The sequence below is a fragment of the Puma concolor genome, chromosome D3 (assembly GCF_028749965.1).
Source record: "Puma concolor isolate L17-30 chromosome D3, mPumCon1.1.hap2, whole genome shotgun sequence".
Classification (NCBI taxonomy): Eukaryota; Metazoa; Chordata; class Mammalia; order Carnivora; family Felidae; genus Puma; species Puma concolor.
Window position 1 is genome coordinate 6,338,977 of NC_141678.1, and position 26,159 is coordinate 6,365,135.

Here is a 26,159-nt window from a genome sequence, read left to right on the forward strand (position 1 = left end):
GAGCCTCCTTCGGAGTCTGTGTCTCCCTCTCCCTATGTCCCTCCTCTACTCAGGCTCTTGTCTCTCCCTCTCTCTCAAAAATAAATAAACATTACGGGGCGCCTGGGTGGCGCAGTCGGTTAAGCGTCCGACTTCAGCCAGGTCACGATCTCGCGGTCTGGGAGTTCGAGCCCCGCGTCAGGCTCTGGGCTGATGGCTCAGAGCCTGGAGCCTGTTTCCGATTCTGTGTCTCCCTCTCTCTCTGCCCCTCCCCCGTTCATGCTCTGTCTCTCTCTGTCGCAAAAATAAATAAATGTTGAAAAATAAAATGTTAAAAAATAAATAAATAAATAAATAAACATTAAAAACTATTTTTTTAACACATTAAAAAAAAATAAGTAAAAGTTCTTCAGAGTTGAATAAAAACTTGACTGACATTTGACCAAATCCAGTTAAAGTACAAACTTGACTGACATTTGACCAAATCCAGTTAAAGTACAAACTTTAAGATTAGCATGAAACAAACAATAAGCGAAAATGACTTAGGCAAATATGAAAATTTAAATTATTTTATTATAAAAATTTATATAAACCATAAAAACAACAGTTAAAAACAAAGCCTAAACAGAATTAAGCCAGTACACAAAACATTTCAAACAAAAACCTGATCAGCTTCTTTGAAATTATTCGTCTTTTAGGTATCTGATGACTCCTAGACCTAAAACAGCGATTTCCATTACTCTTAGGCTATGAAATATTAAACAGTATGTTTAAAAGACAAACCAGATTTTCAAACTTAAGGATTCACAAATACTTGCCAGGTGACCACCAAAATCTGTGTGTAATTAACAAAGTTATAAATCCAGAATACAAAATCTACCCAAAATCATCTAACCAAGTACCAAACTACTTAAACGAGACTCAGCTTCTGAGATGGCATAAAGAGAAAATTAGAATCTTCAGGTTTTTGTCAGTATACACCTGTTTGTTTTTGTCAATATACTTTTAAAAACAAATCAAACCAGCCACCATTCCTGAAAGCCCTTCTTACATTGTACTGGAATTTGAAAGGACTTCTAATAACTTCAAGCTCACATAAAAAAATAGGGTTTTTTTCCTCACTGAAATTACAAATAATTTTTCTTCTGAACCTTTAGCATTTGTCAGTAGTAAACCCAAAGCTTCTAGAGAACAGTTCTCCAACATTATTGCTTTTTTTTCTCCCCCTCATTACAAAAGGAAAGAATTCTATCTGGGGGACAACACTGAACCGTAAAAAATCCATTCTCCCCAAGAGAGTCCCCCTCTGAACCCAGACACCGGCTTTCACAAATCAGCTCTCACACAACTATCTCTGAAGAAAAAGTTGCCGCCAGAGTCCTGCACCCACTCTCCTCACTCACTCAAGATCGGACTTTGCACTTATTCGGTGACAAACTGTTATTATTTGGATGACTGTGTCCAGACACGTAATGATGTCAGAGAAAAGAAAAAATATCTGTATCTGAAGCTAATCTGAATCTCGACAATCGGGAGTTTATTTACATGACTACTGTAAAAGTCAGCTGTGGAATCAAGGAAGATGGTCTATGTTGACTAATGCCAGCACCGCACGGTTGCTTTCTCCAAAACTGCACTCAAATTTCACGGGTCGTGCATTCACAGTAAGAACCTAGTCACGGGTAACAGAGTCCAAAGCCTGTGGTCAGTCAGGACGGGCTGACTGACAAATGAGCACCTCATTTAAAAAAAAAAAAAAAAAAAGTCACTAACTAATTTGTGCTTTCTTCTCTTCTCCCTTTGTGGCCAAAAACCAGTCAGAAATGATTTGGGGTACATTGCATAGAATGACTCCCTCAAAAAAAGCAGTCTCCCAAAAGCACAGGACGAGGATAATGGTTTAGAAATCTTTCCTGTAAGAAATTTCAGTAAAAATTATCCTACACATGCTGTATTTTTTCAGGGCCTTCCCAACACAGACTCTGCCATACAATTTCTATTCATAGGCTTGAAAAGATGGGCAGAGTGTGGGGGCGGGTGGATCTTACGATCATGCTGATGCTTTCAGTTTCTTTTTCTTGGCCTTCAGCACCGGAGGCAGCGAAATCTTAAAGGCTGTCCTGAAATGACACAGAGGACCACACTCTTCAGTGCTCTAGACTTTTCCAGTGTGAGCCAGCCACACAGCCTGCCGGGGGATACTTACTCGCAGGTGGTGCAGATAGGACTGAAATTGCAGAATACTGTAAATTGAACAGACAAAATAAACAGGATGTTGGAAAAAACCAGTTATTTTCTGACCATCCCCCACCCCCGCACAACACACAAAAGGACAACCCTGTGCTTGAACTTACTTGACAAGCACACAGAGCAGACATAGCCAATTTCAATAAGATTTCGATGACAGAAGCAAGCAGCCCGGTAGTCCACGTGAATCGGGGGTGGGAGGATTAACTGAGATCTTTGATCTTGATCGGGAAGAAAAACCCACTGGGGGGGAAAAAAGGCAAGGAAGATAATTTTATTTAGAACATGGGGGAAAAGTAACCAGAAGTCAGGATATCAAATATTAGCCAGTGAACACTAACGAGAATAAATTAGGATCTTCCTTAAAAGTCTATCAAGAAATGCATTTTTATCCATCTCCCAGCGACCCAGCACATCCACACGCAGGCACCGTTCTGTGAACAGTCCTACAACTTTCTACACACAGCCGCCTCCAGAAATCACCTGAAGTGTGGGCACCCTTGTAGGTTCCAAACCCCCGGGGCCACCATTTGCTCCTTCTTCTTCCAATTACTGGCCTCAGCCACCTTGCTCCCATTCATTCCCCAGGAAACGGGGTCTGTCCCTCGGACTCCAGGTGTCAGGCTCCTTACCAGTAAATACTGCAGGAGGGAGGGCATCTGAGGCACCTTCAAGTACAGTCCCCCCGTGATGTCACAGGCCTGCAAGACATACAGAGGGCTCTCTGCCGAACTGGCACGTGCTTAAGCTTTTCTAGAGGGATGGAATTCTCACCAGGTCAGGTCTCCAAAGGAGGATATGACTGAGCAAATCAAAAGGGAATGGTCTCCCAGGGTGAGGGAGGACCACAGGCTTCCCGCTACCTCTCCAGGTTTCCAGCTATCTTATCCCCCGCCCAGGCACCCCACTCTTTCGCCCTTTGGAGACCTCAGTGTAGCACAGTATATGCCCTTTCTCCTGTGTTGGCTACTGATACAATCTTTATTCCTGCCATGTTTACTCGTTTTCATTATATTTTTTAGCAACAGCTTTGAGATACTTCATAGGTCATAAAATTCAGCCTTTTAAAGTGTGTAATTCACTACTTTTCACTGTATTCAGCGTTACGCAACTGTCACCACTATCTAGATCCAGAACATTTCCTCACTCCAAAAAGAAACCCCATACCTGTTAGCAGTCACTCCCACCCCCTTCCTCTAGTCCTGGGCTACCACTAGTCCACTCTCTAGCTCTATGGATCTGCCTATTCTGGACACTTCGGATCAACGGACTTAGGCAACATGGGTCCTTTCCTTAGCAGCGTGTTTTCAAGGTTCATCCGAGTTGTGGCACGTTATCAGCACTTCATTCCTTTCCATGACCAAATGCTATTCTATTGTATGGTTATACCACAATTTGCTTAACCCCATTCATCTGTTGACGGACGCTTGGGTTCAAACGGGGGAAGACAGAAGAGTCAACCAGGTAAGTAAACACAGAAATAACGTCACAAGTTATCATTTCTATGAAGAAAAATGAAGCTGGGTAAGGGGACGGGGAGTGACCCTGGACAGTCAGGGAAGGCTTCTCTGAGGAGGTGACTCAACTGAGGAAAAACCTCAGAGGCAGAGGAAACAGCAAGTGCAGACAGCCTCAGGCTGCAGCGGGCCGTGGTTTGAAAGCAACAGCAAGGAGCCCGTTGTGGTTGGAGCGAAGTGGGAGACGCCACGCAGACAAAAAGATACCCGGAAACTGTATCGCGTAGGGAGCACAGATGGCCACGGGAAGACTCTGGGTTTTAGTCCATCCCGTTGGGATGCCACGGGAGGGTTTTGAGCAGGTGGGTGACAAGATCTGATTTGAAAGCTTCGCTCTGACCGCTGTGCTGAGAACCGACTTGGGTGGGCGTCAGCAAGGAAACAGAGGCCAGTCAACAGATCTTACAAGCTTCCGCTTGAGTGGTAGTAGTGAAGCGGAAGACATACGGTGGGATTCAGAGACTATTTCAAAGATCAAACCGACAAGATTTGCAAGGGTAGGAAAGGAGAAGAGAAGAAACAAGTTAGAGTCAGAATTTTGGCCTGAGGGGCTGACGGTCTGAGCTGCCAGTTGCTGAGATGGGGATTCCCCTGGGAGGCAGCATGAAAACCTCAAGTTCCGATTTTGACATGTGAAACCTGACATGCTGCTGGTGGTCCAAGGGGAGATGCCGCATATAGAGCTGAATACTCAAGTCTGGAACTCACAGAGCCTGTGTCTGACCCACGCATATAAATGTGAGGGCCAGGGAGGCAGAGCTGGGATTTTTTCCTTTTATTTATTTTTTTAATGTTTATTTATTTTTGAGAGGGAGAGAGAGGGAGGGAGGGAGAGGGAGGGAGGGAGGGAGGGAGGGAGGGAGAGAGAGAGAGAGAGAAAGAAACAGAGCGTGAGCAGAGGAGGGGTAGAGAGGGGGAGACACACAATCCGAAACAGGCTCCAGGACCCGAGCTGTCAGCACAGAGCCGACGCGGGACTCGAACCCACAAACCTCCAGATCATGACCTGAGCTGAAGTCGGACATTTAACTGACTGAGCCCCCCAGGCGTCCCGCAGAGCGGGTATCTAAATTCATGGCACAGGCAAGATCTTCTAGGAGTTAGCAGACGCTGTGTAGGCTGAAATGTGCAGTTAAAACACGTACTCAACCTTTTTGGTTTTTTAATTCTGAGATATAACCATACGCACAAGACTATACATACATAACATGGAAGTATGGTTTTGATACAACGAACACCATGTACCTACTGCCAAGTTTAAGAAATAAGACCGTTCCAGAACCTCTGACTCTAGGGTACTTTCCAACCGTATCTCCTACTCCGCAACCTCAGTAGTAACCTAAACTCCGCGTTTTCCAGTTTTGTGCTTTTAACTGATCTTTTAGGAAATAATATTTCTTGTGGTCAAAAAACATTTATCCGAAGTTCAGCAGTATCTTTAGTCTTCTTCCCCCCCCTTTTGATTTAATTAAACCTCTTTTCCACACGTTTGATTAAAAAGCAACATCCAACAGTGCCATCCAACAGAAATATAACGTGGGCAATAATGTGAAACTTAACATTTTCTAGCCGCATAAAAAAAGGGGAAAAAAACAGATAAAATTAATTTTAATAACATTTTATTTAACTCAGTATATTCAGAGTATTATCGTTTTAACATGTAATCAATACAGAAATCTTTACATTCTGTTCTTCACACTACGTCTTTGAAATTCACTGTGTATCTTGCACTTAACGGCACATCTAGGTTCAGACCAGACTCATTTCAAGAGCTCAACAGCCATGTAACTATCACGTAGGACAGCACAGATGTGGAGTTATGATCCAGTCTTTATAAAATGTTCTACTTGGTGATCATTCTTCCACCTATACCTTGTGTAGAGAGAGATCTGTCACGCTGTTCGCCTAAGACTAACAACGGTAATTTGAAGACGACAGGATTTGAAGGGATTTTTTTTTCCCCTTTAAAAAATACTTTCCTGTGTCGTTGGACTTCATTTCAATGTGTGAGTCACTTTCACAGAACCAATCAAAGTCACTGTGTGGAGCATAAATAAACATTTTAAAGGAACCAGAGAGCCGTTCACCTGAAACTGCTGTGACGCTGCGTGTCAACTATACTTCAGTGAGAAAAATAAACTAAAACAAGGACCAGGAGATGCGAGTGCTCCAAGCTGCAGCAGCACACAGGCTAACCCTACAACCGGGTGCAGGCCGGTGAGAAGCATTCACAAGAAATCAAGAGAGCACACCATGCTCCCTGGACCACCACCACCGCGCTTTCCTTGAACACGTACCTGTTGGAGGAGTCCTGAATCCGAGTCTAAAACACAGGCATCGATCAAAATATTCTGAAACGAACATTCCGGAAACATTATAAGAGTAATAAGAATGACTAGCTTATATCGGGTAACTACTGTGTGCTACACTCCTCTCAAAATACCTTATGTGATACACAGGATAACTCTACAAGGTGGATACTGCGCATCTGCAGCTGAAGCACCCAGGCCTTGGCCAGGCTGCGGTCACAGAACCGGTAGAAGGCAGTGCTGTCACCCGCCCCCTCCAGTCTGCCTGTCCCCAAAGCCCACGGTCTTTCACTACAGCATGCGGCTGCTCCAACATGGAGAATATTAGGCATGGACATGGGAGCATTTGGGGCTTAAAACTGAAGTTTTAAGAAAGTTTTTCTTAACATGTCAAAGAAGAAAATGTCTTAGTGATAATTCATTTGAATTAGTGAAAATTCACTCAAATATTTGCAAGGTAAAAATATCAAATCTTTCTAAGACCTCCCCACGCAAACAGATAGAGAAACTGAGGCAAGGTATGGTGTGAATTGCAAACTAGGGATTCTTAGCCTGAGGCCCAAAGATGGGTCCAAGGATGGGCTAGACAAGGGTTCCATGAATTCCATGAAACTAAATGCAAAACTGGGTTTCAGAGTGCCTTTTTCTGGGGACCCCTCAGATTCTCATGGGCTCCAGGACCCAAAACAAAACAAAGAAACGACTAGTACAAAATATGAATTCCAGATTCCTAATCCACTGATAAGGCCAGTTAGTCAGACTACCTTTCTATGTAGGTCATTCAAAAAATAAAATTAATTCCTTCATAAGGAAACAAATATTCTTTAAAAAGAATGCTCTCCTTAGCGGGGGGAGGGGGAAAGAGAGAGAGAAAGGCAGGCAAACTAAGAAACAGACTCTTAACTACAGAGAACTAATGGTTACGGGGGGGGGGGGGGGGGGGGGAGGGGGGGAGGAGGGAGGAGGGGGGGGGAAACAGGTGATGAGCACAGGGTGTCATGTGAGTGCTGAATCCCTAGACTGTACCCCCAAAACTAGTATTACACTGTATGGTAACTAACTGGAATTTAAATAAAAATTGAAAAGAAAAAATACTCCCAATTCACCTGCTTCTGTGCTGCGAAAATGACATTCATGAAGTTCATGTACTGCAGTGCGCTGTCTTCCGCAGCCTTAATCACCTGGAAATCATATCCACGTGAATACCTTGCGGGCACAGCCGAGTTCTCACCCACACGTCAACACAATGTACTGCAGACACAACCAGTGCAGCTGGTTGAATTAGAATTCATCTGCCTCGTTACCATTATTACATACTATCTATAGCATAAAGATGACTGCAGCAATTTCCCCCAGACCCTATCGCTCAAGAGAGGATCCTTGTTTAATAGTTTCTAGAGAGTACCTGTTGGGGCACATATATACACTCACACCCAAAATACACACACACACACACACACACACACACACACACACACACACACACACACACCCCAGGATGATCACCTAGTGTTCAGGAAACTGCTCTTTTTTAAAAAAACAAACTCTATACCCAATGTGGGGCTCAAACCCACGACCCCAAGATCAAGAGTTACATGCTCGGGGTCCCTGGGTGGCTCAGTCGGTTAAGTGTCCAACTTCGGCTCGGGTCATGATCTCACAGCTCGTGGGTTCGAGCCCCGCGTCGGGCTCTGTGCTGACAGCTCAGAGCCTGGAGCCTGCTTCCGATTCTGTGTCTCCCTCTCTCTCTCTGACCCTCGCCTGCTCACATTGTCTCTCTCTCTCAAAAATAAATAAACATTTAAAAAAAAAAAAAAAAGAGTCACATGCTCTACCATGCAGGCACCCCCTGCAATCTGCATTTTGATTCCACAGTACCCGGGGAGGAAATCTCATATCAATGAATTTGGATGTACATCCTCCTTCGTGCTGACTTCATAGATTTCTGCTCTCTAACCAATTATCTACAGAGGACACTGAAGCAGTTTCCAATCCTAAGTTTTAAACAGTGCTCTCATGAGCACCCACATACACGCTTTACGTGACCCCGACTAGCTCCTAAAGTAATCAGGGAGATTGCTAAAGTACATGCACATTAAATCTTGACGTCTTACTGGACGTTTATACTTCTGCACTTACTAGGAAGGCTGCACGACTTCTCAAGCGCTAACTGGCCATCCACATTCCTTCTTCTGCAGATTGCTCATATCGTCTACCCATTTCTTTACAGTAAACCTTAACTTCTAAAACTTAGTTTAGAGCCCTTTTTCATTTTTAGAACCATGACATTAATCCTCTCTTAGGCGGCTATGCTGAAAATACTTTTCCTAATAGTTTTCCTTTCCTTCTTGTTTTGGGGGTTTATTTTTTTTTTTTGAGGTGTTCAGGTTTTCTTTAAAGTTTCACATCATGCTCAGCAAGGTCCTTCCCTATCCAAGATGCATATAAACAGGTATTTTCTTCCAATACTTTTATGACTTGAATTTTTACAGTGAAATGTTTGATTTACTAGATTTATTTGATTTGATTTACTAGATTTAGATGTGGGCATGAGATCTAGGTTGGTTTCCCCCCAAATGGCCAACCAATTGGCCCATTACCTTCAACTGAATAATTCATTTTCTTGCCACAAACTTAAGGGCTTCCTTTCCACAAGTCAAAGAACTCCATTGACCTGGTTTTTCTCTGGATTCTAGTCTTTTCCATTTACCCTGTGTCTACTACTGTGCCAGAATCACAGTGTTACCACAGGTTTGCCATGTGCTTTAATGCCTGACAGGGCAAGTTCCTGCTTATCATTCTCTTTCAGAAAGCATTTGTCTGTTCTCACTGATTTATTTTTCCAGATAAACTGTTGAATTTCTTTCTTTCTTTTTTTTTTTTTTTTTTAAGATTTTATTTTGAAGTAATCTCTACATTCAATGTGGGGCTCAAACTGACAAGCCAAGATCAAGAGTCACACACTCTACCAACTGAGCCAGCCAGAGACCCCTTACTCTTGAATTTAATTCCCCCCACTCTGCCATGAAAAATAAAAAAACCTCATTAATATTCTCAGAATACATTAAATGTATAGTTTAACTTTGGAAAAATTGACATCCAAGAGTAAAATTTGGCTCTCCACTCAATTCTCTCATGTCTCTCAGAGTTTTAGTTTTTCATCATAATCAGTTTTACACATTGATTGTTGATTTATTCTGGATATTCAATATTTATTATAAATGGGTCTTGGGGCACCTGGCTGGCTCAGTTGGTTAAATGTCTGTCTAGCTCTTGATTTCGGCTCAGGTCATGATCTCACGGTCATGTGTAGGGCTCAGCACTAATAGCGTGGAGCCTGCTTGGGATTCTCTCTCTTCCTCTTTCTCTGCCCCTCCTTTGCTCTCTCTCTCAAAATAAGAAAACTAAAAAAATAAATAGATAAATGGCTCTTACTTCCCGTTATGCTTTCTAATAGGCTGCCATTGGTACATAAACACAGTACTGATTTTTTCTTAATCTTACCAAAATCCTCGATTTCATTTCTTGATTATCTATAAAAAGATAAAAACAGATTACAATTTAACTGAATCTTATTAAACGTATTATAAGGTTTTCCAACCAATTTTTTTAAACAGTCCACCAAAATTATAGCAGTAAGATAAGGATTACAGGCCTCACAAAAAACCATAGACTCCTACCTTTAACCTCCTTGTTCATTCTATGAATATCTTATTTTTTTAGCATTAAGGAATTTTAAAATAGTATTTGATTTCATAGATATTTATAGTAAACAGGAAAATAACCTCAAATTTTAAATCAATCCAGCATCCACTTAGCTGAAAAAAGAAATGTTCCACTTCCCACGATAAACACACAAAAGTGATTGGGGGTTTCCAATTACCAACCGCAATTAACTGGGCTTTGTAACCTGACCAAAACATGATCTTTGTCCCAGAATATTAAAATTACCAGGATATGATCCTTCTGTGATTGTCCACCACATCCTACATGTGAATATACTGGGACCACCAGTAAGTCAATAAGCCAGATAAGGTAAGGAATGTGAAAACCACACACAGATGAGAGGCACCCCCAAAGCCCAGGACACAGGAATCTCTCAATACTCTCCCAAACAAAGAAATCAAATTACACAAGACCGGGAGCACATCACACAAACACAGACAACATCAAAACGCTCAGGAAGGTGTTCACTCTACGCTAAGTTCAAATAACCTGTGGGCCTGTGGAAAAACCTCTCACGAATTAAGCCTCAGGATCAGTAAACGGCTCCTATAATCAAACACACTGTTACTAATTTACAGAAGGCAGAAGAAACAAACACACCCACCCCAGGCTGCAAGATACAAGCACCCCCAAGAATCTGCTGGGAGCAGGACATACTAGAGAAAATAAGAGTTTTCCTTTTTTTACATTTCAAGTTTTTACAGCTTATTTTGAAAATGTTCTAAAGCCAAGATAAACTATTTTTTGATTACCCACCACTTTAGAATACTCAAGCCTTTCACTAATATGGACACCCAAGGTTCTCAAAATTATCACAAGAAAGGTATGTTTCACGCACAAGACACCTTCTGAACGACTAAAACACCAAGGATACAGCAAAGAGCTTTGGCGAGGGATCCCGCCAGCAGAGTTTCCGTATGTTGACCCTTTATGTCACCTGCAAATAATAATAAAGTTAAAAAGTCAATTACTGGGCATTTTCTTGGACTGAAATAATTTTCAAACCAAAGCATTCATCCTGAATAAAACCAGACATGTCCAAATCAGGTTTAAAAACACAGAGAGAGATCTGTTCTCAGTATTGCTTAAATAAGCAATTTTTAACATTTTCTCAATTTAAAATATTCTGAGGGGATACAAAGTCTCAGTTTGGGATAAGTTCTGGGAATGGACAGTGGTGATGTTTGTACACCATGTAAATGTACTTAATGTCACTGCACCGTACATTTTTAAATGGCTAAAAAGTAAATTTTATGTTATGTGTATTCTACCACAATAAAAAATAAATAGAAAACACCCTGGGGTTATCTGGAAAGGTTCAGGTTTGTTATGACCTAAAAGGTACGAAAGGTCATGTACAGTACCTGATCTGAGTCTCTCTCTCCTCCATCCCATCACCCCTCTGCCTCCCGCCCCTGGAGAGCTGCCTGGCTTGTGGACAGCGGATCGAGCAAGCCCTCTAGCTGTGGCAAGCAGGGACGATGCTGGCAACTTATTTGACGCCTTGAGTGAAAAGAGTTAAGCAGCTCAAGAGGGTGGAGATCCCAGACAGACATCTGGCCTGCAGCTGGTCCTGGAGCACTGATACCCCCACCCGTGGGGGAGGTCAGACCAGGAAAGGTCTTGAACACCATACTGAAAAGTTGAGACTTTACCCTGGAGACCAGTGGTTCTTGAAGTGTGATTCTGGAACCAGGTATAGGAGCATCACCCAGGAACTTAACAGACACACAAATTCTTGGGACTACCCTCGACCCACAGAATCACAAACTGCAGGGTGGGACCCAGCATTTTGTTTTAACAAGCCCCCAGGCGACTTTTACCAGCTTTACTGGGGTATAACTGACAGATCATAAAATTCACTCCTTTTAAGAAAACAATTCAGTGGTTTTTAGTAAATTTAGAGAGTTGTACACAATTACCACAACCCAATTTCAGAACATTTCCTTTTACCCCAAAAGATCCCGTGGGCCGGTCCCAATGGCATGGTGCTGCCCCGGCCCCAGGAAACCACGAACCTACTTCCTGTCTCTAAAGAGTTCCCTTTCCCTTCCAGGTGATTCTGACACAGGCTACGGTTTAAAAAACACAGCCTACGGGCAATAGGGAACCAGTAACAGCCTTTAAGCCAGGAAATAGCAGCTCTGCTTTTCAGAAAGATAACTATGAGTGGAAAGACCTGAATGGGGACAGACAGAAGTGAGTGAACAGAGGCCACTACAATGATCCAGAGGAGCAGTGCTCAACCTGAGCAACTGTGCCCTATAGGGGATATTTGGCAAAGTCTGAGACATTTGGTTATCACAACTGGGGGATGTTATGGCATCTAATGGGTCTAGGCCAGGGATGCTGCTAAATATCCTCCAAAGCACAGGGCAGTTCCCACAACAGAGAATTATCCAGCCCAAAATGCCAACGGTGCTGGGGTTGAGCCAGATGACAGAGAATTTGGAGGCAAATTTTGGAGGTACTTCTAAGGCTAAACTAATGGGATATCATAGCTGACTAGATGGTGAATGTGAACAGAAAAGAGTCAAAAATGAACACTTTGAGTTTGGAAACGTAGGTGGAGGGGTGTGGCAGAAACTGGGGGTGGAAATGGCGGTGTGACTGGGAGGGAAAGATAATGAACCTAGTCTGGGGTGTGTCAGCCAGACTGTGGACCCCTCTGTGGAGACATTTGCTGGAAGAAAGGCTACATTAAAGATAAAGACTGGCGGGGTGCCTGGGTGGCTCAGTCGGTTGGGCGGCCGACTTCGGCTCAGGTCATGATCTCGCACTCCGTGAGTTCGAGCCCCGCGTCGGGCTCTGTGCTGACAGCTCAGAGCCTGGAGCCCGTTTCAGATTCTGTGTCTCCCTCTCTCTCTGACCCTCCCCCGTTCATGCTCTGTCCCTCTCTGTCTCAAAAATAAATAAACATTAAAAAAAAAAAAAAGATAAAGACTGGGAAGTGTTCACATAGAAATGACAATTAAAGATAAGAGCGGATGAAAACATACAGAGAAAGAAAAAAGAAGAATATAATGTGCAGAATTGAAAAACCTATTTTTTTATGGGACAAGATGAAGGAAAAGTCAGAGATGGAAGAATGGTCCTAAAAAGAGAAGAAACAGGACAAAAGGATATCCTTAGACGCTAAGAGTGTGTTTCAAGAAGTAGAGGCTGGTGGACAGTGGGAGAGGCTGGCAAGGTCAGGCAACCGGGGCTCAGGCTTGGATGAAAATGATTTTACAAAAGAAAAGAGAGAGAACGCAAGTAAACAGTCCCAGGAACCCCAAATCTCTCGACTTCGAGCCTCAAGGACCTCCACATTCAACTGCCTATTGTACAAAAATATAATGGGCAAAGAAATCCATTACTCTTGGTCATGAGATCTTTAATTTCTTCAGCAATGACTTCATTTGCTGCTGTGAACAACTCGTATTTGCCGTCTTTGCTCCCTGAGGGGCTGAATTCAGAAGGAGGGTTGCCGGGGTCTCCAAAGAAGTCTCCAAGTCTGCCATTCTTCCCAGGATATAAGAATCGACTGAAACAGAGGGGGGAAAAAACACGAGTTACACCAGGACTCTGTCCTCACTAAACACCCAGATGAAATTCAGCACAGAAAACAAACAAAAACCACGCCAATTCTGCCTCGCAAGATTCTATAATAATTGGCAAATGCGAGTCTACCACCAGAGAGTGTTTCAATGATCCCTCTGTTTTCTCAAAAGTGAGAGGAAATAAAGCCGGTCCCAGTCTCTCGACATGCTTCGAGGTGGTTCTCATCCTACTTTCTCAGATGCCAGTCGGGAGGAGAGTCATACCAAATTCTATCTCAGGGCTGGGTTATTATTTGAGGGGTATTCACCTACCCCCCATAATACAAATCTGGTCCAAGGGCCCCTGAAAAGATCCTCCCAGTGCTTCATGATTTTTATAGTAATCCTGTAAAACACAGCTTTGATTTTTCTAACAACTGACCACTGTGTCTTTTGTAGTTTTTCTTTTGATATCTTAACCAAATCAGTGAGGTCTTTTACATTCAATTTTGAGAAAACTGCATGGTGATCATGGGAGCGAGGGCACTTACTTGGTGGCTCACGGGCTCTTTCGACACAGCCGAGAGAGCAGCCCCGAGAAACGAGGACGGAGGACCACCCACCTCATATGAAACAGGCTGGTACACGAGAGTCACTTCTCCCACAATGTGGCTGACATCTAGTTAAGACACACAAGAACTGTGTCTTGCCCAGAGAATCAGATTCTATGGTCAGTGTATGCGCGCAAAGTAAATATGGTCAAAATTAACAGTGAAAATATGTACCGTGTACATGGTCATGTCTGCAGGGAAGCTGCACACCTACACACCCGTCCCGACGTGACTCACGTGCAGCCAGGTTCTACACTCGTGTTAGAAAAGGTCACTGTTGGGGCGCCTGGATGGCTCAGTTAGTTGAGTATCTGACTTTGGCTCAGGTCATGATCTCATAGTTTGTGGGTTCGAGCCCCACATCGGGCTCAGTGCCAACAGCTCAGAGCCCGGAGCCTGCTTCGGATTCAGTGTCTCCCCCTGTCTCTGCCCCTCCCCGACCTGTGCCCTCCCTCTCTCGAAATTAAATATACATTAAAAAAGACAGAAAGATAGAAAGAGAAAGAAAAGACAAGACAAGACGGAAAAGAAAAGAAAAGAAAAGAAAAGAAAAGAAAAGAAAAGAAAAGAAAAGAAAAGAAAAGAAAAGAAAAGAAAAGTTAACTGTTTCTTCTGCTGAGCACCAGATGGGACAGTTGGCCTCGGTTAAAAGCCTACATAACAAGAAAAACCCTCATCTGTAAACACCAGAATCACACCCGGAGCAGTAAAATATTACACTCTGAGAAGTATGCAGGAGTCAAGACTGGCTGAGAGAAAGCGGAATCACACCTGCCCTCTGGAGCAGACCCACAAGGACAACAAGGATAGGAGCTACCTGCCCCACTTGATAATTCTCCCTGTTCTTTGCCTACAGAGTATGGCTGACTCCATGTAAGTTACCTGTGCACATGATGCAACTCTATTAGATGTCAGCTAATGAGGTTTCCGACATTCATTCCTTTCAAAGGTACACGTACTGATTCTTGACGCTGTTAGTATTGTTCAACGCTATAGAAAAAATTTTTTTTTGCACTACAGGAAAGGAACAGTACATGCCGACTGGCATCAAAATCTCACAAGTGTGAAGCACTGAACAGGTACTCACGACAGTCATACCTTTCTTGAATGTGACTTGCTATCACGGCAAGTTTGTTAGAACGATTCATGAATAAATGAGAATTTCCCAGCACCATCACAGCATCTATGCATTTTGATAAAGTAAACTGTTGAAAAATAGAAACCATAAGAAAAGATAAAGCAGCTACCCAAATAACTAGGTTAGGTCTTGAAATGATAAAGACTTCATTTAAATTTTAGACAATTATTCACTGCTGAAAACTCACTCAGGAACCCCCTCCTCCAAAGCCATAAACCAAAACACTTGAAAATTAGTTTTCTAATTTTATTTATCTGAAATGATTTCTACATCAGTGCATTATTCCACAAATATTTTCTGTACGACATTTAAGGAAAGCAAACATGTTACACATTCTATGATAAAATTACTAGAAAACTACCACCACGCAGAACAGATGATTAATATACATACCTATTAAATTGGTGATTTGTACAAGTTTTCCATTCATTCAGTCACTAAGTATGCTAAGCACCTGTTATATGCCAGGCAAAGATCCCTTCTTTCATTGAGCTTACGTTTTCTTAAGCACTAATATTACTAAAACATGTAGGTGCATATATTTATAATCCTGGAATAAAGCATGTTTCTCTTAAAGGAAAAAATACTTCAGGCAGCAAATAAAACACTGATAAATTCCACTTTATTTAAAAAAAGTACAACAAACCTATTAAAATTTCTATATGGCAAAAAAGGTGACTATAAACAAAAATGAAAGGCAAATTACAAACTGGAAAAAAAAACTGCAATATATGACAAGCAAAAGGTGAACTTTCTAATATAAAGAGTATCCACAAATCATTAAAAAAAATAATACCCAGAAAATGTGCAATGCCCCAAGAGAGAATGGGCCATCAAATATACTAAAAGCAAACTGAGATAACTTTTATGGTACATCCTATGGGCAAAAGATAAGACAAGGAAAGAGAGAAGTGCCAGGGTGACTCAGTCAGTCAAGCGTCTGCCTCTTGATTTCAGCCCTGGTCGTGATCTCACCTTTTGTGAGATCAAGTCCTGCGTTGAGCTCCGTGCTGACAGCACAGAGTCTGCTTGGGATTTCCTCTCTCTCTCTCTCTCTCTCTCTCTCTCTCTGTGTCAAGCCCTGTCTCTCAAAAATAAATAAATAAACTTAAGAAAGAAAAGGGGGACACCTGGGTGGCTCAGTTGGTTAAGCATCTGACTCTTCGTTTCGGCTAAGGTCATGATCTCACAGTTTGTGAGTTTGAGCCCCGCGTCTGGCTCCACACTGACTGTGCAGAGTCTGCTTGGGATTCTCTCTCTCCCTCTCTCTGCCCCTCCCCTGCTTGTGCTCTCTCTCTCTCTCTCTCTCTCAAAATAAATAACCTTAAAAATTTAAAAACAAAACAAAACAAAAACAAGGCAAGAGAACATCTTATTTGGGTACAAAAAAAAAAAGAATTCTCATATACCACTGATGAGAGTTCAAAATAAAAGTTTTTTGAGGCGTAATAGGGTAATATGCAGTGATGTGCTGGTCTATATGATGGAAAACTATTCAACAACAATAAAAAGGAATGCATTACTGTAACAACTTGGACAGATCTCAAAATAATTATGCTGAGTAAAGAAACGAGACCAAAAGAAATCCCACTACGTATTGTTTGATTCCATTTATATACAAATCCAGAAAATGCAAACTAATCTATAATGACAAAACAGATGACTGGTTGCCCAGGGGCAGAGACCAGCAGAGAGAAGTAGGCAGGATAAAGGAACATGATGAAACTTCTGGGGGGGGGGAGGGTCACAGATTTATATGTTCATTATTTTGATTGTGATGATAATTTCATGAATGTATACATATACAAAAACATATCAAACTGAACACTTTAAATATATGCTATCCATTGCATGTCAGTTATATCTCAATACAGCTGATTTTAACTTTGATTTTTCTTTTTATTTACTTTTTTTAAGTATGCTCTACGCCCAACGTGGGGCTTGAACTCAAGACCCCAAGATCACAAGTTGCATGCTCTACCAACTAAGCCAGCCAGATGCCCCTGGATAAAGCTGACTTTAAAAAAGACACCATTGGGGCGCCTGGGTGGCGCAGTCGGTTAAGCGTCCGACTTCAGCCAGGTCACGATCTCGCGGTCTGTGAGTTCGAGCCCCGCGTCAGGCTCTGGGCTGATGGCTCGGAGCCTGGAGCCTGTTTCCGATTCTGTGTCTCCCTCTCTCTCTGCCCCTCCCCCGTTCATGCTCTGTCTCTCTCTGTCCCAAAAATAATAAACGTTAAAAAAAAAATTAAAAAAAAAAAAAAAAAAAAAAAGACACCATTGGGGCGCCTGGGTGGCTCAGTCGGTTAAGCGGCCGACTTCACTCAGGTCACAATCTCGCAGTCCGTGAGTTTGAGCCCCGCGTCGGGCTCTGGGCTGACGGCTCGGAGCCTGCAGCCTGCTTCCCTCTCTCTCTGCCCCTCCCCCGTTCATGCTCTGTCTCTCTCTGTCTCAAAAATAAATAAACGTTAAAAAAAAAAGACACCATTAAGAAAATGAAGAGAGAGGTCACAAAGTCATAGATCCGGAGAAAATATTTGTGAATCATATACTTGGAAAAAGACTTATATCCAGAATATATGAAGAATTCTTACAATTCAGTAATAAGAAAACAAACAGCCCAATTTTAAAATTGGGCGTAATAACTGAATATGCATTTCAACTAAAAAAATATGACGGGGCGCCAGGGTGGCTCAGTCTGTCAATTATCTGACTCTTGATCTCGGCTCAGGTCATGATCTCATGGTATGTGAGATCGAGCCCCATGTCAGGCTCTGCACCGACACCATGGAGCCTGCTTGGGATTCTCTATCTGCCCCTCTCTCTGCCCTTCCCCCTCTCACAGTCTCTCTTTCTCTCTCAAAATAAATAAATAAACTTAAAAAAAAAAAAGAAAATATGATGCCTAATAAGCATATACTATATACATAATACACATACATTATATCTGTATATATAACAGTCATGAAGGAAATGCAAATTAAAACCCCAATGAGATACCACTACTTACTTACTAGAATGATTATTTAAAAAAAGACATGTGTTGGCAAGGATGTGAAGAAACTAGAACTCTTACACACCTCTCAAAGGAATCGAAAACGGCGTACCCACTCCACTCTTTAAGTCTGGCAGCATCTTAAAAAGTTAAAACTAAACTTACCACATGACCCAGCAACTCAACTCATAGGCATCTAGCTACTCAAGAGAAATGCAAACATACGTCCACACAAAGACTTGTTTGAGAATTATTTGAGCATTATTCCTAAGAGTCAAAAAGTGGAAACAATCCAAACGTTCATGAACAGATGAACAAGAGGTATAGCCACACAATAAAATACTATTCAGTAATAAAAAGGAACCAGCAATACGTACTACGACATGGATGGACCTCAAAAATATTATATTAAGTGGAAAACAAATCAAAATAGTGCATATAACCAAAACTCACCCAATAGGAAAAAGATCATTCAAAACTTTAATAACCATTAAAAATTTAATTCATAGTTTAAAACCTCCCCCAAAAGCAAACTCCAGGCCCAGATGATTTCATTGGCATTTCAAGAATGGACACCTGGCGTGCCTGGGTGGCTCAGTCAGTTAAGTGTCTGACTTTGGCTCAGGTCATGATCCCTCTCTTCTCGAGTCTGAGCCTGCGTCAGGCTCTGTGCTGACAGCTCAGAGCCTGGAGCCTGTTTCAGATTCTATGTCTCCCTCTCTCTCTCTGCCCCTCCCCTGCTTGCACTCTGTCTCTCTTGCTCTCAAAAATAAACATTTTTGGGGGTGCCTGGGTGGCTCAGTCGGTTGAACGTCCGACTTCAGCTCAGGTCATGATCTTGCGGTTCGTGGGTTCGAGCCCCGCATCAGGCTCTGTGCTGACAGCTCAGAGCCTGGAGCCTGCTTGATTCTGTGTCTCCTGCTCTCTCTCTGACCCTCCCCTGCTCATGATCTGTCTCTCTCTGTCAAAAATAAATAAACATTAAAAAAAATTTTTTTAATAAATAAAAATAAACATTAAAAAAATCTTTTTTAATTAAAAAAAATAAAATAAAAAAATAAAGAATTGATACCAAATTCAAAATAATCTGTTCCAGAAAACAGAAAAGAAGACTTCCCAATTCATCTTACGAAGCCAGTATCACCCTTGTGTCAAAACCAGCCAAAGGTGGGGCGCCTGGGCAGCTCAGTCGGTTGAGCGTCTGACTTTGGCTCAGGTCATGATCTCGTGGTTCATGGGCTCGAGCCCCATGTCGGGCTCTGTGCTGACACCTTGGAGCCTGGAGCCTGCTTCGATTCTCTGTCTCTCTGTCTCTGTCTCTCTCTCTCTCTCTCTCTCTCTCTGCACTCCCCACCCCCCGTCAAAAATAATATAAACATTAATTTCTTTTAATTTATATGGAAATGCAAAAGAACTAGAATAGTTAAAAAAAAATAATTTTGAAAAAGAAGAAGAAAGCGGGAGGAACCAGCCAGCTGGAGCCCAAGACTTACTATCTAGCGATCGTAATCAACACTCTGTGGTACCGGTGGAGGGAGAGACAGAGAGCGCAAGGGAACAGAAAGAGCACCCAGAAATAAACCCACACAAGTACCCAAGTGATTTCTGACGAGGCTGCAAAAGCCATTCAGTGGGGAAAAGGTAATCTTTTCAAATCTGGCGCCGGAGCAACTGGATTACACAGAGGCAAAAAAATGAAAGCTCAACTTAAATTTCACAGCTTGTTCAAAAAAAATAATTCAAAGTGGATTGTGGATTTATTTGGTCGTTTTCTCTAGGATTTCATTTTTAAATAATCTCTACTCCCCCCCCCCCAACGTGAGGCTCGAACTCTCGACCCGGAGATCGTGAGCTGCACGCTCTGTGGACTGAACCGGCCCTCCTGGATTATGCATTTACACGTAGAACGTTTCACAGAAAACGCTGCAGAAAATCTTTAAGACCTAGAGCAAGGCTGAGAATTCTTATAGCACCAGAAGCACAAGCTGTATTTTTTAAATATCGAGAAACTGGACTTGATCAAAATTAAAAATTTTCTGCTCCGTGAGAGGCCATCAGAAGAGGATAAAAAGACAAGCTAAAGCTTGGGAGAAAATACTTGCCAACAAGATATCTGACAAAGGGCTTGTATCTAGGACATGTTTTTCAAATCTCGAAATTCAATAGTTAAAAATAACCCTAACACCCCAATGAGAAAATGGACAAACGACATGAAAAGACATGTCAGGAGGCCGATCTGTATGGCAAATAAGCCTACGAGAGGATGTGCAACATGTCTAGCTATTAAGGAAATGCGATTAAGACCACAATAAGGTGGCATTCCACGCTCATTACAACGGCTAATATAAAAAACAGCAACCACATCAAACGCCGGTGAGGAGAAGGACAAACGGGATCTCTCACGCTTGCTGGTGGGAGCGTACAGCCATTCTAGAAAACAGTACAGCAGTTTCTCATCCAACCAAACGTGCGATCACCATGCAGCTGCGATCCTGGACATTCATCCCACAGAAATGAAAACTGACATCTACCCAAAAACCTCCATTCAAATTTTCAGAGCAGCTTTTTATGTAGTAACCAAAACCTGAAGAAAACCACCCAAATGTCAAAGCTTTACCAGGTGAGTGACGAAACGAGCTGTGGCATATCAGTCCGCGGAACACCGCTCAGCAATAAAAAGGGCAAACTTTGATACATGGAACAACCTGGATGGATCAAGGGCATTCTGTTTTGTTTTTAAATGTTTAATTTTATTTTTGAGAGAAAGAGCATGCATGCGTGGAGCGTGGGGTAGGGCAGAGACGGGGGGGTGGGGGGGTGGAGCGGATGAAGGATCCAAAGTGGGTTCTGTGCTGTCAGCAGGGTTCAAACTCATGAACTCCAAGATCGTGACCTGAGCCGACATCAGGCACTTATCCGACTGAGCCAGCCAGGCACCCCAAGAGCATTCAGTTGAGTGAAAAAAGCCAACCTCAAAGGCTACACACTTTATGACCTATTTACGCAACAGAACTATAGCACTGGGGAGCAGATTAGATCAGCATTTATTAGGGTTTAGGGACCAGGGACTGTCTAAAGTGTAGCAACTATATTATTATTGCTATTTTTTTTAATTTGAGAGAGAGAGAGAGAATGCATGACTGGGGGAGATGGGTGGAGGGGGAGAGAAAGAGAGAGAGGCAGAGAGAGAGAGAGAGAGAGAGAGAAAGAATCTCAAGCAGGCTCCACTCCCAGTGTGGAGCCCAACATGGGGCTCCATCCCACAACCCTGGGATCATGACCTGAACCGAAAGCAAGAGTTGGACACTCAACCAACTGAACGACCCAGATGCCCCAGGTGTAGCAACTATAAAAGGAACACAAGTGATGAGGCGCCCGGATGGCTCAGTGGGTTAAGCATCCTACTTCAAATCAGGTCATGATATCACAGTTCACAAGTTCGAGCCCCACATCAGGCTCCATGCTAACAGCTCAGAGTCTGGAACCTGCTTCCGATTCTGTGTCTCCCTCTCTCTCTGCCTCTCCCCTGCTCACACTGTCTCCCTCTTTCAAAAATAAATATGGGGCGCCTGGGTGGCGCAGTCGGTTAAGCGTCCGACTTCAGCCAGGTCACGATCTCACGGTCCGTGAGTTCAAGCCCCACGCTGGGCTCTGGGCTGATGGCTCAGAGCCTGGAGCCTGTTTCCGATTCTGTGTCTCCCTCTCTCTCTGCCCCTCGCCCGTTCATGCTCTGTCTCTCTCTGTCCCAAAAAATAAAATAAATGTTGAAAAAAAAAATTAAATAAATAAATAAATAAATAAACATTCAAAAAAAGTAAAAATAAAAAAAAGGAGCACTGTGATGAAACAGCTCTCGTCCTGACTGTGGTGGTAGTTCCACAAATCTATACATGCAACAGGGACAGCATAGCACCGCACGTACACACGCATGGATGGGAATCTGCTGTGATCTGAATAAGGTCTGAAGAGCACACTGCTGTCAGTTTCCTGGCTTCACTCCTGTACTTGAGATACAGGAGGTGTTACCACTGGAGGAAGCCGGAGCAAGTGTGCACGGGGCTTCTCTGCACCATTTTTTTAACAATTTCTTATGAGTCTGTAATTATTTCAAAATAAAATACTTCAAAATAGATTTTTTTTAAAGGCCTACATATTGCATGGAATACGCGAAATGTCCAGAGAAGGCAACATAGAGACAGATAGCAGACCACTGGTTGCCTGCAACTAGGGGGTAGAAGCTTTGACTGTGAACAGGCATGAGGGAACTTTTTGGGGGTGATAGAAATATCCTAAAATGAAATTGTGGTGCTGGTTACACTATTTTATTGTGATTTTTACTAAAAAAAGCATCGAATTGTACATCAGAATTATGGTATGTAAAGGACTTTACCATAGCTGATTTTAAAGAAAAAAAAAAGCAATATAAACACACACTCAATTAAACCAGAATTATCCAAAGGCCTCCTCAAGCAATCTTACCTGAGATTCCTTTAATCCTTGTTTCCCCCACCAAATTGGGTTGGTATCAACTATGATAACCAGAAGATTCAATTCATCTTCTGAAAATATTAACAAAAAATAAAAACGTTAGCCCCATGGAAGCATAGCAAAGCTAACATTCCCAATTTGTAAATTAAACCCACAGCAGGCACCACCACTTGACTTTACGTGTATATCAACCTACAATCATGAAATTAACAAAAGGCATGTTCTTTTAATAATCTAAAGCTCTGTGGGCCCTGAGCAGGCTCTTGCCTGCTCTCTGCACCACTACATCTTTGATGCACTAGAACGGAAGCTCCGTGAGGGGGGGGACTCTTCCTCCTCTGCTTGTAGCACAACTGCCTAACGTGGTAGACGCCCAATAAATACCTAACAAACGAAGCCCAAATATTCATTTTAAATGCCTGGTCAAGGACAGAACGCACCGATTAACCAGTTAATATGCAATAGTGATAGAATTTCAGGCACGGAGGGGTTGAAGGGAGACACTGGACTCAGTTTGGCCTCAAGTCTATCAAATATACTAGCAGCAAGGCCAACTGTGATTTGGAACCGAAATTTTTTTTAACTAGGCTCCACGCCCAGGGCAGAGCCCAACACTGGGCTTGAACTCACAACGCTGAGATCAAGACCTGATCTGAGATCAAGGGTCAGACACTTAACCCACTGAGCCACCCAGGCACCGCAGGAACCAATTTTTAAAAGGTGAAAACCAAAGAGGGAAAAGCAATTGCTATGTAAAGATTTTACTGGGAATAGGCTACTCTCCAAAGTTAGGCACAACTAGACAGGCTAACAACACCATGAATTCATTCAACAAACACTGACACTAAATACCAGTGTCAGGTGCTGGGGATACTGGGTTCAAGCCCTCAAGGAGTCTAAATTCTAACTGAGGTGAGAGACACACAAACCGTAAGTCCTTGCCGTTATGAAAAACCCAGGATGCTCATTTAATAGCAAAAAGCAATGACGCCTTTCCTGCCCCCCATACCTTCTTCCTGAAGTTCCACCTCCTGTATCAGGATAATCCTCACTCCTTCGGAGATTTCCGCTCACATATCCAAATCCTATTTACCCTTCAAAGCCCTAAGCCAGTGCTACCTCTTCCCTCCAAGAACACTCCTCAGGTCTTCCAACAGGTCCTGTCTCCCCCAGCTGAGGACAGGAGTCCTCTGCATCAGCCACTGGCACATGTAATACTAGAATCGCATTCTGTGCTGACAACATACTGAGGGAAATATCTTTCATCAATTATAACACGTACCCTCTCTCTCTTTTTTAAATGTTTACTTATATATTTTTTAGGGGGAGGGAGGGGCAGAGAGAGGGAGACAAAGAATCCCAAGCAGGCTCCAAGCGGTTGGCGCAGAGCCCAATGGGGGGCTCGAACATACGAAGCGTGAGATCATGACCAGAGCCGCGATCAGGAGTCGGGTGCTTAACCAACTGAGCCACCCAGGTCCACCTCTTTTTTTTTTTTTTTTTTTTTCCTTTAACATTTAACAGTTGCTAAAAGCAGGACGGTATCTTATAACATTTCTCTTAGTGGTATCCTAAATAAAAATGCATCTCATCATTGGTAGCGTCTTAGAGGACCTGAAGTATGCCATTCCTGCTCTGCAAATGAAAGTAACTTGCGCGAAGTCACATGGCCCACTGGCAAGTAGCAAAACACCCTGCTATGAAGACAGGTCTGCTGGACTCTAAAGACTAGCTTTTCAATGCCTCACTGTCCGCTTTGACCCTCTTTTAACGACACTCAGAACTCACTGCCTCATTTTACAGCTAGTTGTGTTTCTGATCTCTGTTGCCAGCTCTGCTAAATCTAGCCCACCAGACCGGACTCCTTACAGAATGAGGATTTTTGCTAACCCTAGGGTGAAATAACACATGCAAACCACACACACAAAGACGCCTAGCACAGAAGCAGCACTTAGTAACTGTCTTTCACAGGACTTCCTGTGAAAGACACGCCTCCACCCGTAAGCCCACACTCCTTTGGCCTCATTCCCCATGAGGCCCCATCCCACAATTCTCAAGGTCACTCCTTGCCACACCCGAAGCCTGAGACAAAGACAAAGTGCTGCCTTTCAGGAGAGACGGGTATCCATACACACGGCACTGCCCTGTGATTTTTCCTTCTTTGGGCCACGCCAGGCCTGCCTCTCTCACAGCCCTGTGGTATCTTAAAAAAAAGATAAGGGAACCATGGGCAGTTGTTACAGCCTCTGAAATGATCTATTTCCACTCTTGCTGCCACAGTCCCTTCTCCACACAGCAAAGTGACCTTTTAAAATTATAAATCAGGGGCGCCTGGGTGGCGCAGTCGGTTAAGCGTCCGACTTCAGCCAGGTCACGATCTCATGGTCCGTGAGTTCGAGCCCCGCGTCAGGCTCTGGGCTGATGGCTCAGAGCCTGGAGCCTGTTTCCGATTCTGTGTCTCCCTCTCTCTCTGCCCCTCCCCCGTTCATGCTCTGTCTCTCTCTGTCCCAAAAATAAATAAACGTTGAAAAAAAAAATTTTTTTTTTAAAAATAAAATTATAAATCAGGGACGCCTGGGTGGCTCAGTGGGTTAAGCGTCCGACTTCAGCTCAGGTCACGATCTCACGGTTTGTAGGTTCGAGCCCCATGTCGGGCTCTGTGCTGACAGCTTGGAGTCTGGAGCCTGCTTCGGATTCTGTGTCTCCCTCTCTCTCTGCTCCTCCCCCACTCATGCTCTGTCTCTCTCTCAAAAGTAAATAAATATTTTTTAAAAGTCTTTGAATTATAAATCGGATTGTACCAACTCTTTGCTTGAGACCCTACAATGGCTTCATATTACACTTAAAAACAAAGCTCAACCTCTTTACCTTGGCCCACAAGGGCCATGCATCTGCCTAGTTCTCTGATCTCATCCTTCTAGCTCATTTCGCTTCCACCACGCTGGTCTCTTTTTTTTTCTTAAGACATTAGGCTCTACAACTGATAGTTTAACGTATGGATGAAAGTCTCTCCTTTCTATCCCTCAAGTTCCCCATTTCTATCTCACTGTAATGCAGTGGCTCAACTTGCCACGGCGCCTTCGCACAGTCATTCAAGACTCCGTTTCAGTACCTGAGCTCTTATCTGAAGTAGATGCGCCTCGACCATCCAGTATATCGTCTTCACACCTCTTGTCACCCTTCGAAGCTATTCTTATTTACTTGCCTACTGTCTGCCTCGCCCACTAGACTGTACCCTCCCCGAGGGCCCTCGTCTGTCATGTTCTCAGCCGTACTGCGCAGCGCATGAAATAACGCCTGGCACACAGGACGCCGTTCAGAAATATTTCCTGAATAAATGAATTCTTTTGCTACTCCCCTAAAGACCAAACAGGTTGCACCCGGCCCCCGACATAATGCTCCACCTGGGTGGTCCTGGCCAGGCCGAGCCCGCCCAGTCCCGGGGTCGGGGGGTCCCTCCCAGCACGGCCCTCACCGTCTGACACCATGGCAGCCAAGATCCCCCCACGCCCCGGCAGCAAGCAGTCAAGTACTCCTCCCGGCTCCTGGGCACCCCGACTTCCGGCGCCGCAGCGTGACGCAAAGGCGGCTCCGCCCAGGCCTCGCGCCGTACCCACGGCCCCGCCCCG

At 43.4% G+C, this 26,159-nt stretch overlaps 1 protein-coding gene across 2 annotated transcripts; it reads right to left on the bottom strand.

Annotated features, from left to right (window-relative positions):
* Window positions 1–532: 532 nt before the first annotated feature.
* GTF2H3 (general transcription factor IIH subunit 3) lies at window positions 533–26,123 on the bottom strand. 2 transcript variants are annotated; one of them, XM_086681497.1, is made up of 13 exons: window positions 26,006–26,123; window positions 22,522–22,601; window positions 15,009–15,115; window positions 13,138–13,304; window positions 10,653–10,715; window positions 9,733–9,762; window positions 9,557–9,585; window positions 7,159–7,233; window positions 6,041–6,094; window positions 2,859–2,927; window positions 2,334–2,469; window positions 2,186–2,222; window positions 533–2,099 (listed from the first exon to the last, which is right to left on the bottom strand). In XM_086681497.1, the coding sequence occupies exons 1-13, from the start codon at window positions 26,016–26,018 to the stop codon at window positions 2,030–2,032; spliced, it is 930 nt and encodes a 309-aa protein (XP_086537623.1). In that variant the 5' UTR covers window positions 26,019–26,123; the 3' UTR covers window positions 533–2,029. The 2 variants fall into 2 exon arrangements, with proteins under 2 accessions (XP_086537623.1, XP_086537624.1); XM_086681498.1 differs by lacking the exon at window positions 2,859–2,927.
* Between the last annotated feature and the right edge of the window lie 36 nt (window positions 26,124–26,159).

Coding starts and splice junctions, on each gene's coding strand:
- GTF2H3 (XM_086681497.1), bottom strand. Junction 10,716..13,137: donor TAAAGATCTCATGACCAAGA/GTAATGGATTTC, acceptor TATTATTTGCAG/GTGACATAAAGGGTCAACAT. Junction 9,763..10,652: donor CCTCGCCAAAGCTCTTTGCT/GTATCCTTGGTG, acceptor TAAAAAAATAAG/ATATTCATAGAATGAACAAG.